At 35.7% G+C, this 18255-nt stretch overlaps 1 protein-coding gene across 3 annotated transcripts in view; it reads right to left on the reverse strand.

Annotated features, from left to right (window-relative positions):
* Positions 1 to 1826: 1826 nt before the first annotated feature.
* LOC138331878 (uncharacterized) overlaps positions 1827 to 18255 on the reverse strand; it is a 69256-nt gene continuing 52827 nt past the window's right edge. For all 3 annotated transcript variants that reach the window (XM_069279718.1, XM_069279719.1, XM_069279716.1), the window contains 10 exons: positions 16436 to 16500; positions 14196 to 14240; positions 13523 to 13670; positions 12513 to 12682; positions 8752 to 8834; positions 7852 to 7918; positions 6873 to 7043; positions 5116 to 5382; positions 4003 to 4188; positions 1827 to 3536 (listed from right to left, as the gene is read on the reverse strand). In XM_069279718.1, the coding sequence (XP_069135819.1) occupies positions 3309 to 3536; positions 4003 to 4188; positions 5116 to 5382; positions 6873 to 7043; positions 7852 to 7918; positions 8752 to 8834; positions 12513 to 12682; positions 13523 to 13670; positions 14196 to 14240; positions 16436 to 16500 (1430 nt within the window). In that variant the 3' untranslated portion in view covers positions 1827 to 3308. The remainder of the gene's footprint in view (positions 3537 to 4002; positions 4189 to 5115; positions 5383 to 6872; positions 7044 to 7851; positions 7919 to 8751; positions 8835 to 12512; positions 12683 to 13522; positions 13671 to 14195; positions 14241 to 16435; positions 16501 to 18255) is intronic.

The raw sequence follows: 18255 nt of genomic DNA on the forward strand, positions 1-18255 counted from the left end.
TTTGGCCCCTCCCACAGCCCCCTGGGGGGTGGGGACCACATAATTCACAATTTTGATTGGCCTTATGCCTTAGAAGGTTTGTGCAAAATTTCATTGAAATTGCTTAAGCAGTTTTGGAGAAGAAGTCGAAAATGTAAATTGTTTACGGACATACGACGCACGACGGACGACGCACGACGGACGACGACGGACAAAAGGCGATTAGAATAGGTCACTTGAGACTTCGTCTCAGGTGACCTAAAAATGCTAAATTTGTGTTTTATAATGTTGCTGTCAGTCCTCCTGACTACAAAAATAACTGTTGAGAAAAAACTTAATTTCTAACAATATTAATGTGTTGTTTATCTTCAATAAAAAAATATTTTATTTTCTGGGTGTTTTAATATAATAATGGCCAAATATTTATCTAAAACATATTATATTAAATCAATAGTCATTCAGATCCCCCGCCAATGGAGATATCAAAGCTGAAGTAAGTTTGATTGTGGAGACTTATGTGTATGAAAAAAAAACAGGAAAAAGGAAGTTGAGCTAAAGAAAGATGGAGTATAATTCAAGTAGAGCGGGGCTGCAATTGTTGAATCAGGTATACAGCCTTGACATTTATATTAGACTATATACACAGAGATGGGTGGAGTTTTGCAAAGTAACATTTACCATTTACCATGATATTTTCAGCAATTTTTCCATGGTAACGGAAAAAGTGCAAAAAATGAAAACCTAAAAATAGCAAAAGGTACTACTAAACCATAAAAAGAATGTGTCTATGAAGTTTCGTGGAAATATCTCTGCTGGTTTTAGAGTTGTGCTCCGGAAACGATTCTTACACAAAAATCTGCTATTTTCAGCAATGTTTCCATGGTTACAGAAAAAAGTACAAAAAGTGAAAACCTTAAAATAGCAAAAGGCACTACTAGACCATAAGACAATGTGCTATGAAGTTTCATGAAATATCTCTGCTGGTTTTGAGTTGTGCTCGGAAACGATTCTTACACAAAAATCTGTATTTTCAGCAATGTTTCCATGGTTACAGAAAAAAGTACAAAAAGTGAAAACCTTAAAAATAGCAAAAGGCACTACTAGACCATAAAGACAATGTGTCTATGAAGTTTCGTGGAAATATCTCTGCTGGTTTTAGAGTTGTGCTGCGGAAACGAACCTGGTACAAAAATATGATATTTTTAGCAATGTTTCCATGGTTACGGAAAAAATGCAAAAAATAAAAACCTAAAAATAGCAAAAGGCACTACTAGGCCATAAGAACAATGTTTCTATGAAGTTTCATGGAAATATCTCTACTGGTTTAAGAGTTACGGTATGCTCCGGAAACCATTCGTACGGACGGACAGACGGACGGACGGAACCCATTTGTATATCCCTGATCTTATATCCCTGATCCCCGGATATCCATGATAAAAATTGATTCTATCGATGGGTCTCCCTATTTCAAAGTGCCTTCCCCCCCTACCATATATGTTTTTTCTAGAACAGCCCTTATTCTCTCATACAAAAGCATTGAAATATTGTAAAACAGGTAACAGATATAGGATTCAACCATATTGGATTCACACAGCCAGAATGGAAATGAAGGAAAGACCCAAGATTTTAGTATCATGATACAGGTATTATATTACTTAAGTGATGCAAATACTTTAATAAGTTACCAAGTGGTACAGATATACATATAATGTTTATAGTTAATTCACCATACTTTAGACATTTTTAGTTTTATTCTTAAAAGTTCAATGACCAACATGTAAAAGTTATTGCATGGCTTTCTAGTAATAAGGGATTTATTACCCCCGAGCGAAGCGAGGGGGTAATAAGTCCCGAGTGACGAGAAATCATGCAATAACTGACTTACTGCATACTTCTTAACCTCGAACAAAAAGACAGGTTGATTGAAAAAATACACACCTTTGCACCCCTATACCCCTACTCTCCAATTGTTCTCTGTTTTAATTTACCTGTACCTTTTATGCTTGTGAGCACTTTTCAGTATTAGAGGTTCATTGCTCAATATTGATATATCAGTTTGTCATTGTCCATCGTAAGGAGCACAGGGAGTTTTGCCATGTGTAGAGATAAAAACTTTGATTCTGCAAAATGCTGCATCAAAATGTTTTAAGAAGATATGTACAGTATAAGCAATTGGATTTTTATCAACCTCTGTTCAGCGATTGCAAGAAAAATCAGTAAATGAAAAAAGAAATTGTTGGAAACTTTAAATGTAAGTGAATTTTATTTGAAATTAATTCCATATCTGTGCTTTCAATTGATTAAATGCATTACTAAGGCATCATTTGTTGATAAAAAGGTTCATGAGGAGTGAAAACTTTTCCTTACAATACGAAGTTGCTATTATATGATAATTAATTGGAATGATAATTAATGAAGCGTTTTGATGTACATTTAAATAAATGTGATTTTCTTATTGCATTGTATATTAAAAAAAAATTGTCAGCATTAGTTAGTTGGTCTATTGATTAATCTAATCATTAGAACAAGGTGATAAATGATTATCTCCCCTCTCTTACAACATTTGTTACCATGGTTGACTGCACACATGTTCAGCCCCTTTCATGGTCCTGATTCGCCATGAAAGGGGGATTCAGCCCCTTTCATGGTCAAGTAATCCTAATTAATTCTGGTATTGTGGAGTAAACTGTGGTAACAAGACATTTGTTGGCCACACTTTTCCTTTGTGAGAGGTTGGAAGTATGCAGTAAATATAATGTACAAGCATCCTCATAAACTAACCCATTACATGAACAGTACTGGCTGGTGACCAGTTCTCATCAAATACTACTCAATTCTCTCCAGTGCTTTTTGGGTGACTGTATGCAATCTTTTGGATTGTTTTGTTCGAAACCTTTTTAGTACATGTAGCATCTTATATCAGATCAGTAGATTACTTTTTTGCATCAAAGCTTATTTCAAATCATAAGTCACATACATAAAATGTATATTGATGAGAAATGGTACTTTGAGAAAATTGGTCACCAGTTGATTTACTCCGGTAATAGCTGGAATATAGAGGATGGTGTTCATTATTAATCAATAGCACCAAAGTCAATTATGTTCTCTGTAACAAAAAAGAAATGGTTTGAAAAAAAATATATCAAAATATTTGTTCTGTTATCTCGAAAGTACATTCCAACCTAGCTATGTGGCTACATTTAACAGTACATGCATGTGTATTCCTACACTCCAAGACAACTCGACATGTATTTCATAAGTAAGATAAATAAAATAATGTACCTAACCAAGAAAAGGTTATCATGACCTTGAGTAAAAGACCTTCACTTTCATTCTAGAATAGTGTTCATGGCTTGAGGAGCAAGACTACGTCTGTACATGTTTGGGTCATTCAGGGTCATTGAGGCTACGGAACTTGGCCTTAATTCCTCCATATCTGGTAGTTCAATCTTTTCCATGACTTCCTTAGCTATAGGACTAGCCTCGTGCACGTCATTGGCAATGCTGTCCTGGAGTAGACGTAACATGTGTTTTATCTCCTCCAATCTGAAGAGTGTCTGAAAAAGGGAGATAATTATTTTAAAATGATACAACAACACATGATGAAAGCCTTATCACACTTATCAGCCACCAGCCTTGATCTTAGACTAATGAGTGTATATATAATAACAGGCTGAATGTCAAATGATTTAAAATTTCAGCATCTAAAAACTTAAGACAATATGTTTGCCTAAAGCTAACTAATAGCCCCCTTCCTGTTTCCCCTTATTTCAGCCCATGGCTACCCACTGTTCCTCCATTATGGTTCCATGGTAACAGTTATTGATTAAGCATGTAAAATGTGTCAAATCATAGACATCGACATTTTACACGAATTCACGAGTTTTGAACAAAATTGTTAAACAAGCTAATATGTTATTGACCAAATTTCATTGATATAATTTCTATGGAAGTTTATTTTCATGGAGGTTATGACAGGATTACAAACTTCCAATACCGCTGATTTTATATAAAGCTATGTACCTGATCCTCATATGCAAGGTAAGAGTTGTCCAGATACGGATCCTCCTCAATGGCCGTCCTCAGCTTGGAATCCAGGAAGTTAGCTATCTCCGTACCAGCCATTGTGATTCGAGCTTTACACACTTCGTTAAGTTTTTGTTGAAACACCATTATCATTTTCCCCAGCTGTGCTTCATTAATAGGGCCCTGTAAACATGGTGACTGGGGTATAAATCTACCTTGTGATAAATCTAATTATCAAATATGAACTTTTGGACAACTAACCCAATTTATAAAGATGAAAAAATATTCAAGGGGAAAATATACACGTATTATGCTCAATTATATGGTTACTTTTGATATTATATCACTTGCCAAGAATTTAACCTGTTATCTTAAAATTATTTGCAATTGGTAAAATTTCCTAACAAGATTAAACGGAAATAAAGAAATTAATTTGAAGTTTGAAATAATAACAAAAATGAAATTTATCTAAATTATATTTGAACACCTGAAACTGTTAATAAAATTAACACAGTAGAAACAACAAGAGCTTTTTTAAGAACAGCAAAGCCTGTCTCTGGAATTTTGTTTATTTAATTCAGGTTCCTTGTATTATATAAAATTTATTATAAAAATCATTATGAAATATAGCAATGTCGTTACATATTTTAAATTTTCAGCCCAATGGGCCTCTTGAATTTCTCAAATCCAGCATTTCCCTCTTAAGTAGTTGTCCATACCCATCACAACAATTATAATCCAAAATCATCGTACAAATCAAAATTATTTGTGGTAGATAATATAGTATTACAACACTTGCACCAAAACCTTAACCTGGCTATTTCGGCCCATGGGCCTCTTGAAATTCTGACTATCCAGCATTTGGCTTCCTTTAAATGATAGTCCACACCCATTGTAACAATTATAATCCAAAATGATTGTAGAAATCAATGTCAATTGTGACAGCTAAGAGTATTACAACACTTGCACGAAAACCTTAACCTGGGAGTTCCAACGCCGAAACCAACACCAAAGTGATTCCATTACCCCCTATCTTCGAGAAGCGACCTAAAAATTCTAGATTAATTTTTTTTAATAAAATCTGAAAAATTACCATATTGTATGCCTTACCTCTAACTCCTCTGTAGAACTAAGAGAAGCGGCAGTTACTGGGGTCGCCTGACTACGCTGTGACCTTCTGGTGCCCTTTGACCCCCGACTCGGCTGCTGGGAGGGAGGTGGAGGTTGGCGGTTCCTAAATCTCTCCTGGTTATGACCTATGAACTCCATCATGAGCTGAACAAGGTCCTGTAATGTTTCCACCATGAAGGTGACATACTCTATCTGGGCCGCCATACTGTGTAACATACGCCAACTCTCTGCTATGTGGTTCAGGTCCTTTTCACAGAAAATAAGTAATAAAGATCTTAATTTATTGTCTTAATGACATTTAGTTTCCCCTAGTCATTTCTAATTTCAGACCATAGAGTTAGGCCTCTCTCTCTCTATGTATATATCTATATACACATTCATTTGTCATCATCAATATATAAATTAACCAAGCCCAAGTGAAGTCTACTGTATTGTTAAATTTTGTAGGTGTAAAATTTAATTTCAAGCTACTGTTTGAAACTGATCGGTATTCACAAGGGTCTGTTTTCACTAATCATCCTTTGGCTTCAATCAAAGAAAGTCTAATGCTTTAATATTCAGCTTGTCATCATGTACTAACATTGTGTTCTTGTAATTTCTGTATCAGGATTGAACTAGGTTGATCATCGGCAACTAGGTAGCTTAATCGATTGAGCATCTTGCTTGTGTTTGGAGATTCTCGGATCAAACAACAATCTGACTGTTACATTTTTTCCTTTCCTGTTACAATTTGTAAATTTGGGACAGCAAAAAAAATTGCCTACTTCATATAAGGGTCTCATGAAAATAAGGTAGGAGGAGAGTTGAGGGAAAAATCTTGTCGACTATACTTGAAGACTGGGAAGTGGGAGGGTAAAATCTTGTCGACTATACTTGAAGACTGGGAAGTGGGAGGGTAAAATCTTGTCGACTATACAGTGGAACTTGGTTGATACGAACTCGGATAATTCGACAACCAGGCTTAATACGAAGTACTTTTCCGGTCCCGGCCGAATTCCCTCTTTACTTTGTTTAAATAACTCGGATAGTGGGAGGGAAAAACTAGAAAAACTCGGATAATACGAAATAAATTTTGGTCCGAATCACAAAAATCATACATAAAATGGTCTTGCAACTGGAAGTGAGATTATTTGGATAACAAGATCGCCGAAATGCGATTTCTTTTTCATAAATCTGCTTTAGAACGACATTTCAAAATATCTATCGAAGTTTTCTTGTTATAATTTTGCAACTACCATCGGCGATTTTGACATCTCTCTTGTTCACATTGTTTTACGACATGGAAACTAGTCCATATATACCAAGTAAAGAGATAGTCAGTAGACACACAAACTCGCTTAATTCGAACACTCGGATAACTCGAAGTTTTATCCGGTCCTTCGAGTTCGTATTCGAGTCACTTACTTGAAGACTGGGAAGTGGGAGGGTAAAATCTTGTCGACTATACTTGAAGACTGGGAAGTGGGAGGGTAAAATCTTGTCGACTATACTTGAAGACTGGGAAGTGGGAGGGTAAAATCTTGTCGACTATACTTGAAGACTGGGAAGTGGGAGGGTAAAATCTTGTCGACTATACTTGAAGACTGGGAAGTGGGAGGGTAAAATCTTGTCGACTATACTTGAAGACTGGGAAGTGGGAGGGTAAAATCTTGTCGACTATACTTGAAGACTGGGAAGTGGGAGGGTAAAATCTTGTCAAGTAAAGTTGACAATGGTACGGAAATAGTTAATCCTACCTGATTAAGAAGACTCCTGAGAAGAAGTCCACGATGGACCGTCAGCCAATCACAGTGGAGTTTAGCGTCTCCTAACATCCGATTGAGAAACTGGTGGGCAGTTCGTGTGTTGGCTCCGTTCATAGGATCACCACCATTTCTAGAACCACCATTTTGATAATGGAATGCTGCCTGTTGAAACAAACAAGATTTACTATGTTTCTCTTGTCCAGAAATTAATTAAATTATTAATATAACATTTCAGGGTAGTATGTTAAAGATGCTCCATCGCTGACAAATGGTATTTTTTCACTATCAAAAACAGGAGCAGACGATTTAGTATTTTCTTCATTACAAAAGTTACTTACTTTACACCATTACCACCATTAAAAAGTTTGAGTTTCTAATTTCACTTTTAGCTAATAAAAATATGAAAAATAATTAATTGCATCCCAAAACAATTTGATGGCACTATATCCTATATGGAATGAAGTACTGATTGCTCATGCACCAAAGGCAAATTTTTTATATTTTTTTTTTGTTAATTAGACAATAAACAACAATCATTGTTCAAATGATAAATATCGAATATCATTTATGCTCTGTCGGCAGTGGAGCATCTTTAAAAGCTCTAGAATTCATTTACATATTTTTAATGACACAATGCCAAGCAAAAATGTAAAATTACTTGCTATGAAAAATTCTTATTCAGTGAACTCCCTCCAATATGATAACCTAGCTGCACTGAGAGTGATTGTTTCCAAATTAAAATTATCCTTAAATGTATTCTTCAAATACAATGACAAATGATCCGGTTTTTAAATTCTGTAAGACATGTAATAATAGCTGCTATCAGTAAACAAATAAACACATTTTAAAAACTTTTACTTCATCTAATGAGACAAATCTGACTCTTACTCAAACCAGAGACAAAATTGATACTTATAATTTAAATGATTATAATTAAATTAATTTTAGACTAAACCGATATCATACATACCCGATCTTGAGACAAAAATATAGACTGGTAAAATGCCACTGGATTGTCAGGGTAAAACACCTCAGCCCTAAACGAAACAGGAACAATGTGATTCAATACATCGTCAGTAGACTGACAAGTGACATGGACATCTTTTTCAGCTTCTTATTTCTACCATAGCCAAACCTAATACTATTTGATAATATTAATTACAGATTGCAGTCAGTAGTGGCTGCATGTGCGGCTGGTATAACAGTGCGACTTACATATGAACAAAAGCCTTCTTCTATGTAGGTCAAAACATAGATCACAGTGACCTACATTTGGTACATTGTACCTACTGGTAATGTAAACCACTTCGAGTTATTTTCCTGCACATAAATAATAACTGGCATCTTCATTATTTTCAACATACGTGGATTTGCGAACACAGTGTACATATCAAATTCATAATATTAAGGACTCTTACTGACACATAACAGTGAAGTATTCATGTTTTACTTATTAATTATTTACATAATATTTGAATTCACGTTCAAGCTCACTCATGAATTTCAAAGATAAACACTTAACCTCCTGACAAAGGTGACAATAAGTTAGGAAATTCTCCCTGAATGTGGGCATAAAGCCAGTCTGCATATCCATATTGGATCATAAACAAAATTGATATGTTTGGTTTAAGTAGTTCAACATCCTATTAACAGCTAGGGTCAATAAAGGATAAGCCAGCTAAGTTAAGCTAGTGGAGAAAAGCTGGAGTACCCGGTAAAAAGACCACTGACCAGCGGTCAGTACCTGGCAACTGCCCCACATGGGATTTGAACATATATGACTCAGAGCTCGAGGCGAATATACGTGGGGACATCTCAGCCATCGCACCCAAACAAGCAATTCATAATGGGTAAAGAATCAAGTACTCACTCTACATCATCGTCGGTGAGGAAATGAAACAGGAAGTATTTCCGAACTGGTACATAGCGCCACTGGTCTAGGAACACATATGCCTGTAAAAGAAAAGACAACTTCAATTTTGGTATTTTTTGACAAATCATAACAAGAGGCCCAAAGGGCCTTAACGGTCATCTGACTACCTTGGCAATAATAAAATTAATTTCATATGGTGTCACTTTGTCAGGACCATGTCAGGATCATTTTCCATTTCCTTCAACAAATTTTATTTCAAACAAGAGGCTCAAGGGCCTTAACATGTAGGAAATTAATCAGATATAGTGTCATGGTAGCCTTCTTCTATTTGGGATCAACCAGAGATGTAACAATACTTTGTCGAACCATGTCAGGATCATCTCATGCAGATGAAGTTGCAGCCAAATCACATAGGTAGAACTTGAGAAGAAGTTCAAAATGTGTTTTCAAGATGGCGGCTGTGGCGGCCATCTTGGATTTTGGATCGACCCGAAAAATAACAACACTTTGTCGGGACCATGTCAGGATCATTTCATGCAAGTTTCAGCCAAATCCCATAGGTAGAAATTGAGAAGAAGTTCAAAATGTGTTTTCAAGATGGCTGTGGGCCATCTTGGATTTCGGATCGACCCGAAAAATAACAACACTTTGTCGGGACCATGTCAGGATCATTTCATGCAAGTTTCAGCCAAATCACACTGGTAGAACTTGAGAAGAAGTTCAAAATGTGTTTTCAAGGTGGCGGCCATCTTGGATTTCGGATCGGCCCGAAAAATAACAACACTTTGTCGGGACCATGTCAGGATCATTTCATGCAAGTTTCAGCCAAATCGCACTGGTAGAACTTGAGAAGAAGTTCAAAATGTGTTTTCAAGATGGCGGCCATCTTGGATTTCAGATCGACCCGAAAAATAACAACACTTTGTCGGGACCATGTCAGGATCATTTCATGCAAGTTTCAGCCAAATCACACTGGGCAAACTTGAGAAGAAGTTCAAAATGTGTTTTCAAGATGCGGCTGTGGCGGCCATCTTGGATTTCAGATCGACACTGAAAAATAACAACACTTTGTCGGAACCATGTCAGGATCATTTCATGCAAGTTTCAGCCAAATCACACTTGTAGAACTTGAGAAGAAGTTCAAAATGTGTTTTCAAGATGGCGGCTGTGGCGGGCCATCTTGGATTTTGGATCGACCCGAAAAATAACAACACTTTGTCGGGACCATGTCAGGATCCATTTCATGCAAGTTTCAGCCAAATTCGCAATGGTAGAACTTGAGAAGAAGTTCAAAATGTGTTTTCAAGATGGCGGCTGTGGCGGCCATCTTGGATTTCAGATCGACCCGAAAAATAACAACACTTTGTCGGAACCATGTCAGGATCATTTCATGCAAGTATCAGCCAAATCACACTGGTAGAACTTGAGAAGAAGTTCAAAATGTGTTTTCAAGGTGGCGGCCATCTTGTATTTTGGATCGGCTCGGAAAATAACAACACTTTGTCGGGACCATGTCAGGATCCTTTCATGCAAGTTTCAGCCAAATCGCACCGGTAGAACTTGAGAAGAAGTTCAAAATGTGTTTTCAAGTTGGCGGCTGTGGCGGCCATCTTGGATTTCGGATCGACCCGAAAAATAACAACACTTTGTCAGAACCATGTCAGGATCATTTCATGCAAGTTTCAGCCAAATCGCACCGGTAGAACTTGAGAAGAAGTTCAAAATGTGTTTTTCAAGGTGGCGGCCATCTTGGATTTTGGATCGGCCCGAAAAATAACAACACTTTGTCGGGACCATGTCAGGATCCTTTCATGCAAGTTTCAGCCAAATCGCACAGGTAGAACTAGAGAAGAAGTTCAAAATGTGTTTTCAAGATGGCGGCCATCTTGGATTTCAGTTTGACCCAAAAATAACAACACTTTGTCGGGACCATGTCAGGATCATTTCATGCAAGTTTCAGTGAAATCGCACCAGGCAAACTTGAGAAGAAGTTCAAAATGTGTTTTCAAGATGGCGGCTGTGGCGGCCATCTTGGATTTCAAATCGACCCGAAAAATAACAACACTTTCTTAAAATACTTTAACTAAGTAATTTTCTTTTTAAAAATCAAAATAAGTCACAGAATATATAATGATAGGCTTTATAAGTTTTTTTCCACTTACTCCACTCTTTAAATCCAAAATTTCCTTTTTTCCTTTTCCAATTGTCAGTATAGAAAAAAGCCTGTAAGCTGTTTCAAAACTTTTGTAGTAATGAGCTGTACCCAATACATTTCCCATAAATATGTTTATGCTTACTCAGGAATATATAGGAACCGGGATTTATATATATATTTTTGTCCAAATCAGTATCATTTCAAATCATCATATATCAAGTTCCCATTTTTCTTTTTAACTAGATGGTGTTTTGTTATTTTTCATAAGCTATTATGGTAAAAATCTTTGAGCGTAGGATCACTCGAAAAATGATTTCTAAATTTTGATGGTATCTAGTGACATCATAAGACAATTCTATTTCTTCCTCAAATCCAAACCTGATCTAATGGTCTAGATGTAAAGTCCGAGCTATTGATTCTGGTATTTCTGTGAGGAATTCATTTTGATTGTTAACCAATGGTATTCCCAAACTGACTCTTTTTTCTCCTTCATGGTCATGACAGTTTTTTAAGTTTTACAAATAATTACAATTTTAGCGAGCAAATAAAAGTGTCCAATATTTATCAATTTCAAGCCTCCATTCATTCGATCTCTCTTGATTTTAACTGAAGTAGATTTTTTAGGAAAATGATGTTTTAATTTATAGACTATAAGTATTAATAAATTATTTTTAGTCAGAGTTTTCAACTTTGGAAATTCAATTGAGGATTCTTTTGAACTTTTTGCGACCTATCCAAACTACTTGAATTGTGTTTTTTTTGAATGTTTTTTCAACCTGAATTTTTGAATATTGACCAATTCAATATTGCCCACCAAAGATTTTTCGGATCCATCAAATATCAGTGATGTGTTCGTCTGCAACTGTGATTACTAGTATTGGACAATATCAATATCAATACCTGTAAAAATATCATTATTCTTAATCTAATAGCCAAAATTTTTGCACAAGTATAAAACATATTAAGGAGCGATGGATTCTCCTGACTACAGCCTCGTTTTATATTAAGAGAAGAAGATAAATTACCAATCGTTATCTTCAATTATCCAAAACACTTCTAATGTATGATGTATAATTTCGCCTATAAAAACTGCTTACTTCTCTAAAATGTCATCCTGTTTGTTATAACACCATTATCTGTAAACAACTTAGGTTATAATTTTGGACGTAAAATTTCTGTTCATCTAGGCTAAAAAATAGTTGTACGGCTTTCCCCTTCTACTACCCATCGTGCTCTAGACGAATTACCACATTCCTTTGATGCATCAGTATAGTAATAAACACTTAAGGCAATACGAGGAACTCTTGTATTAGTAGAAAAAATAAGTTTATGATATATTTGAGGAATTTGACCTTGAATGAAGGTCATGGTCATGATTTAAAATTACTGATGAGAAGTTTTTAAAGATTTAAACTTATTTGAGTTTGAAATGAAAATTTTATGCACAATGTATGATGCATGATGGATGTCTCACGGCGGATGGCGGACGGCACACGACAAAAGAGATGGAACATGATGACTATAGGACTTTAGGTCAGATAACCCAAAAATACAAAATTCCAAAATTCAGCAGTCTACACATATTTCATTTTGTGATACTTACCTTCATAAATATGGTTTCTTTGCTGGAACAGATAGCCACACATTCTGAGATGAAGCCACTTTTCTTGGTCATTATATCAGCCCAGGTCCAGCGGGTCTGACCGTCACCGAAGTAAGCTCCCATTACAGGGATTTCCTCTTGTCTGATCAGATCACTCAGGTGGTTGTGTACTATATATAGACACATGGTATTTATTATGTACACTTACAAAGGACGCTCAAGTATAAGTAACACACTTCCTAACAACCTCCTCCTTCTCCAGCGTTCAGGTATCAAGACGCGATAAAATAGAATACTATAATAGCTGCTTAGTTTCGCAAGCCAAAATTTTCAAGCTTTGGACATAAAGTTAGAAAATAGAATCTTAATGAATCAAAATTTCACAAAAATATATCATTCCTGTAAAAATAGCCAGCATGCAAACTGTGAAATCATTTAATTTTGTTTGGGTCTATTTTCTTGGGAGACAATATTTTACAATTTCACTGGGATTGAAATTCGTGGAGACTGTACACAGTATTTATGTGTTCTTGTGTTGACACTGCGATTTTAAGCTTTATCTAAGGCATTAGATAAAACAGCAATTATTTCAAGTTTGGCTTTAACTACTATCAAAATAGAGATGATTATAATTGTTTTGAAAATAGGTTTGCTTTTACTTTTTTACAGATCTAATACTGTAATCAAAGTTTTGTCCCTTAAAACAGATAAAAAATTATGGGGACATATTTTTCGTTGCTTCAAAATAAAAACAAAAACCATGAAAATGCAACCCCCATGAAACATAATGATTTCACAATACTGGGCATTTCTTAATCAACACAAGACCTCTACGGCCTTTTTCAGATGTTGAGAGACTGACAATGTTTTCTTATTATAGTAACAGTGACTTTGACCAAGGCAAAATAATGATGAAACCAATTTGATGAGCAACACACATAATTATCAGGTAAATCCCAATTAGTTTGATGGACAATTCACAGATTTTATGAAGTTTCTGATATAATTACCTATCAGAGCGAACAGCTGCATTGCCTCCCCTTGACAGCCGGGGGGTCCCTGGATGTAGATGTGCTCGTGAAGTTCTATCTCATTGAGATAGGGCTGCATTTTCCCGTACAGAATGCTTGGTCCACACATCGCCATACAGATAGCTACCTATATCATTTATCAGTACACTGGCGATGAATTGGAACTTTTATGCATAGCTAAACATCTTATAGCTTGTTATTGTAAACAATTAATTTAAATATTTTGGTGCAAATTAATTTTAGCGAAAAACTTGATTTTGAATAAGTAAGCGAAATACAACTGTAATAATACATGTAATAGCTCTATCATAGATATCGCAATTAGTTCATTTATATTTTAGGGCAGAGTTTCTTGTATGAAATGTGCTAATATGTGATAACCAATAAAATATGTATATTTACAGTACACTTCTATTACAAACGTAGGTTAACATATTCTGGTTTTCACAAATGCAATGAAGTGGTGGAAATAAGTTCTTCAAATTGACTTCCGTCTTGCTAAAAATGTACTTGTGCTTGTTCATTATTTTCAGCACTGACTGTATTTCTTTATATATCTATAGGTCAGTCTTGATAGCCATTAACAGTTTGAGTATGTATTTAATGAATTATTTGATCACTGACTTCTACACATAGATTGATAAAGACTTACCCGGTAGGAGCCCTTTCTCTGTATATAGCTCTGTTGTTCAAATATCTGCAAAATGAAACTATAGATTAAACTACTGACTTATCTCCCTTTATGAATATTCTGTCATGAAAAGGTCATATGGGTCTGTTAAGATCATAACAAAATAGATAAGGATACATAAACACATTAGGAGTTGGGTATCTAGATCTAGTGCTTTTATTCCCCTTCAAACTGCTTACATGCATCTTTATAAGAGATTCTGTAAGAGGCTCTCTTTTGATTAGGCCAAAAGAAAATGTCTGTTTAGGGTTACATTGGCAAAAAAAATAAGGTCGATAGGTAGGGATTTCTCTTTTTTTAAATAATTTTTAATTGATGTAATAGGGAGCTGTTTACTAAACAGGTATATGGCTCATATTCATCAATAAAATTATCAAACATTATTGTCTTTCATTATTGACTCTTTATTTAACAATGAATAAATGGAAATTTGACTAAGAATTAAAGAAGGTATTAACAGCTCAGATTGGCTTAGAGTAAAACTATTAATAGGAGTATCCTTTAAGGGAAAGAGAAAAATTAGGGTCAGGGGTAAAGTAAAAAATTAAGGTCGGTCGGGTAACCCTAAACAAACATTTTTTTTGGCCTTACCTTGAGAAATTCTGTGAGGGGCTCCTTTAGGATGCTTATATTTAGAGATTTTGTGAGGGGCTCCTTAAGTATGCTTACCTTTAGAGATTCTGTGAGGGGCTCCTTTAGTAAACTTACTTTTAGAGATTCTTTGAGGAGCTCCTATAAAATAAGTATACTTACCTTTAGAGATTTTGTGAGGGGCTCCTTTAGTATACTTACCTTTAGAGATTCTGTGAGGGGCTCCTTTAGTATACTTACCTTTAGAGAATCTGTGAGGGGCTCCTTTAGTAAACTTACTTTTAGAGATTCTGTGAGGGGCTCCTATAAAATAAGTATACTTACCTTTAGAGATTCTGTGAGGGGCTCCTTTAGTATACTTACCTTTAGAGATTCTGTGAGGGGCTCCTTTAGTATGCTTACCTTTAGAAATTCTGTGAGCGGCTCCTTTAGTATACTTACCTTTAGAGATTCTGTGAGGGGCTCCTTTAGTATGCTTACCTTTAGAAATTCTGTGAGCGGCTCCTTTAGTATGCTTACCTTTAGAAATTCTGTGAGGGGCTCCTTTAGTATACTTACCTTTAGAAATTCTGTGAGGGGCTCCTTTAGTATGCTTACCTTTAGAAATTCTGTGAGCGGCTCCTTTAGTAAAAATATCTTTAGAGATTTTGTGAGGCGTTCTGTAAGCATGCTTTCCTTTAGAGATTCTGGGAGGGGCTCCTTTAGTATGCTTACTTTTAGAGATTCTGTGAGGGACTTCTTTAGTATGCTTACCTTTAGAAATTATGTGAGGAGCTCCTTTAGTAAAATTTCCTTTAGAAATGCTGTGAGGGGCTCCTTTAGTATACTTACCTTTAGATATTCTGTGTGGGGCTCCTTTAGTATGCCTACCTTTAGATATTATGTGAGAAGCTCCTTTAGCAAACTTATCTTTAGAGATTCTGTGAGGGGCTCCTTTATAATTATCTTTAGAGATTCTGTGTGGGGCCCCTTTACTTACTTACCTTTAATGATTCTGTGAGGGACTTCTTCTTTAGAGATTTTGTGAGGCGCTCTTTAAGCATGCTTTCCTTTAGAGATTCTGTGAGAGGCTCCTTTAGTATACTTACTTTTAGAGATTCTGTGAGGGACTCCTTTAATATGCTTACCTTTAGAGATTTTTTGAAGGTCTCCTTTAGTATACTTACCTTTAGAGATTCAGTGAGGGGCTCCTTTAGTATGCTTACCTTTAGAGATTATGTGAGAAGCTCCTTTAGTATAATTACCTTTAGAGATTCTCTAAGGGGCTCCTTTAGTAAAATTACCTTTAGAGATTCTGTGAGGGGCTCCTTTAGTATTCTGACCTTTAGCAATTCTGTGAGGGGCTCCTTTATTATGCTAACCTTTAGAGATTTTTTGAAGGTCTCCTTTAGTATACTTACCTTTAGAAATTCTGTGAGCGGCTCCTTTAGTAAGATTATCTTTAGAGATTTTGTGAGGGTCTATTTTGTGAGGTGCTCCTTAAGCATGCTTTCCTTTAGAGATTCTGGGAGGGGCTCCTTTAGTATGCTTACCTTTAGAGATTTTTTGAGGGTCTCCTTTAGTATGCTAACCTTTAGAGATTTTTTGAAGGTCTCATTTAATATGCTTACCTTTAGAGTTTCTGTGAGGGGTACATATGCTCCTGTATCCAGTATGGCTAAAGCACTCGGTGTACCTGTAAAATTTTAAACAAAAGCTATTAATTGTTGACTGTTACATCCATTTACATTGTAATAAATAAATAAATGTAAACAATTCTAGACCTAAAGGTGAAGATATATTACTATAATAATTCAAAATACAGTTAAGACCATTTAATTTCACATCAGATAATATAAAAATTACGGAGGGTAAGAAATTCACAAGTGGCCCAGGGGACCTGTATTGCTTACCTGGTTTATTCAGTAATTATCATAAAAAACTAATAAAATTTGAAATAGCAAACTTGAAAAATGGCCCCACCATTTGTACAATTTTGAATCCCCTTTCCATAAGGATGTTTCGGATGCAATATGAGTGCTATCCATGCAATGCTTAGTTTATGGGAAGAAGTCAATTTTATGGGAATAACCAAATAGCCACTTTTGGCCCCGCCCCTCAGGCTCCCGGCTGTCAGCCCCACACTTTGTACAATTCAAAATCCCTTCCACATAAGGATGCTAACAATGCAATATGAGTGCTGTACAATGCTTAGTTTCAGAAGAGATGTTGTTTGTCATAATAGAGAAATAGCTAAATTGACACTTTTGGCCATGCCCCTCAGGCCCACAGGGGGTCAGCCCACTATTTGTTGATTTTGAATCCCCACTACATAAGGATATTGCCAATGCAATATATGAGTGCTATATCCAATGCTTAGTTTCAGAGACGATTGAGTTGTTTTTATGAAAACAGCCAAATTGGCTCCTTTCGGTCCCGCCCCTTGGGCCCCTGGGGGGGGGGGGGGTCAGTCCAATAATTTATACAATTTTCAGTTAGTGCCCCATAAGGATGCTACTAGTCAAATTTTGTTAAATTTCGACCAGCAGTTGTGAAGAAGTCAATTGTTGACAGATCTACAGACGGACACCAGAGGCCGGACACTGTGGTATTGCATAAGCTCACCATGTGAGCTAATAAAACCAAATTCACTAATTTTTTTAATATGATTTAGAGGTTAAACAGAAACCACAAAACAAAGAATGTTTCCACACAGAGAATCAGTAAATGCTATATAGAATATAGCCAGATGTTTTCAGAGAACATATTATTTGCTATATTTCTCACAACACTGACATGGTTATATATAAGAATTGATCACTGAAAAGATCAGAACTGAGGTAATCATGTTAAATATAATGGTAATTTTTTGTTTTAATTTTTCTCATTTTCTCATTTAAGTGAATATTACCTCAACTTCTGACACACTGACCACAAAGTAACTAAATCAGTAAACCCAATCATTTACTACTTTCAGATGGCCATGTGGTTTTGGTGATCATTAACAGATTCATAAGATATAAACACCTATAAATCTATAAATATTGGGCTGTTTTAGTGTTCCTAAGGTTTCTTCTCTCCAGATTACTCAAATCATAAACTTTTAAGTTGTTTATTTATTTCTTTATTTTTTTTTGTAGTTTTATATTTGAAAAGAGCAAGACACTAACTGTACCATTATCAACATCATAGATATAAAGCATACATTTCCTAAAGACAAGATTGTCATGGCTCCATAAGAAATCCTGGACATGAGAATAGGTTACTGACTGCCTATATAGATATACACACCTTCCCTATACACCCCACTCCCCATTGTTCTCCCTCTACCTATTGTGTCTGTGAGGACTTTTCAGTACCTGGGTTCTAGGCCCAGTAAAGGACTTACCTGTAGCTCTGTACTTGTGAGTACTTTTCTGTGTTAGTCTGCCATTACCCATCGTAAGAAGTA

The sequence above is a fragment of the Argopecten irradians genome, chromosome 9 (genome assembly GCF_041381155.1).
Source record: "Argopecten irradians isolate NY chromosome 9, Ai_NY, whole genome shotgun sequence".
In the NCBI taxonomy this organism is placed as follows: Eukaryota; Metazoa; Mollusca; class Bivalvia; order Pectinida; family Pectinidae; genus Argopecten; species Argopecten irradians.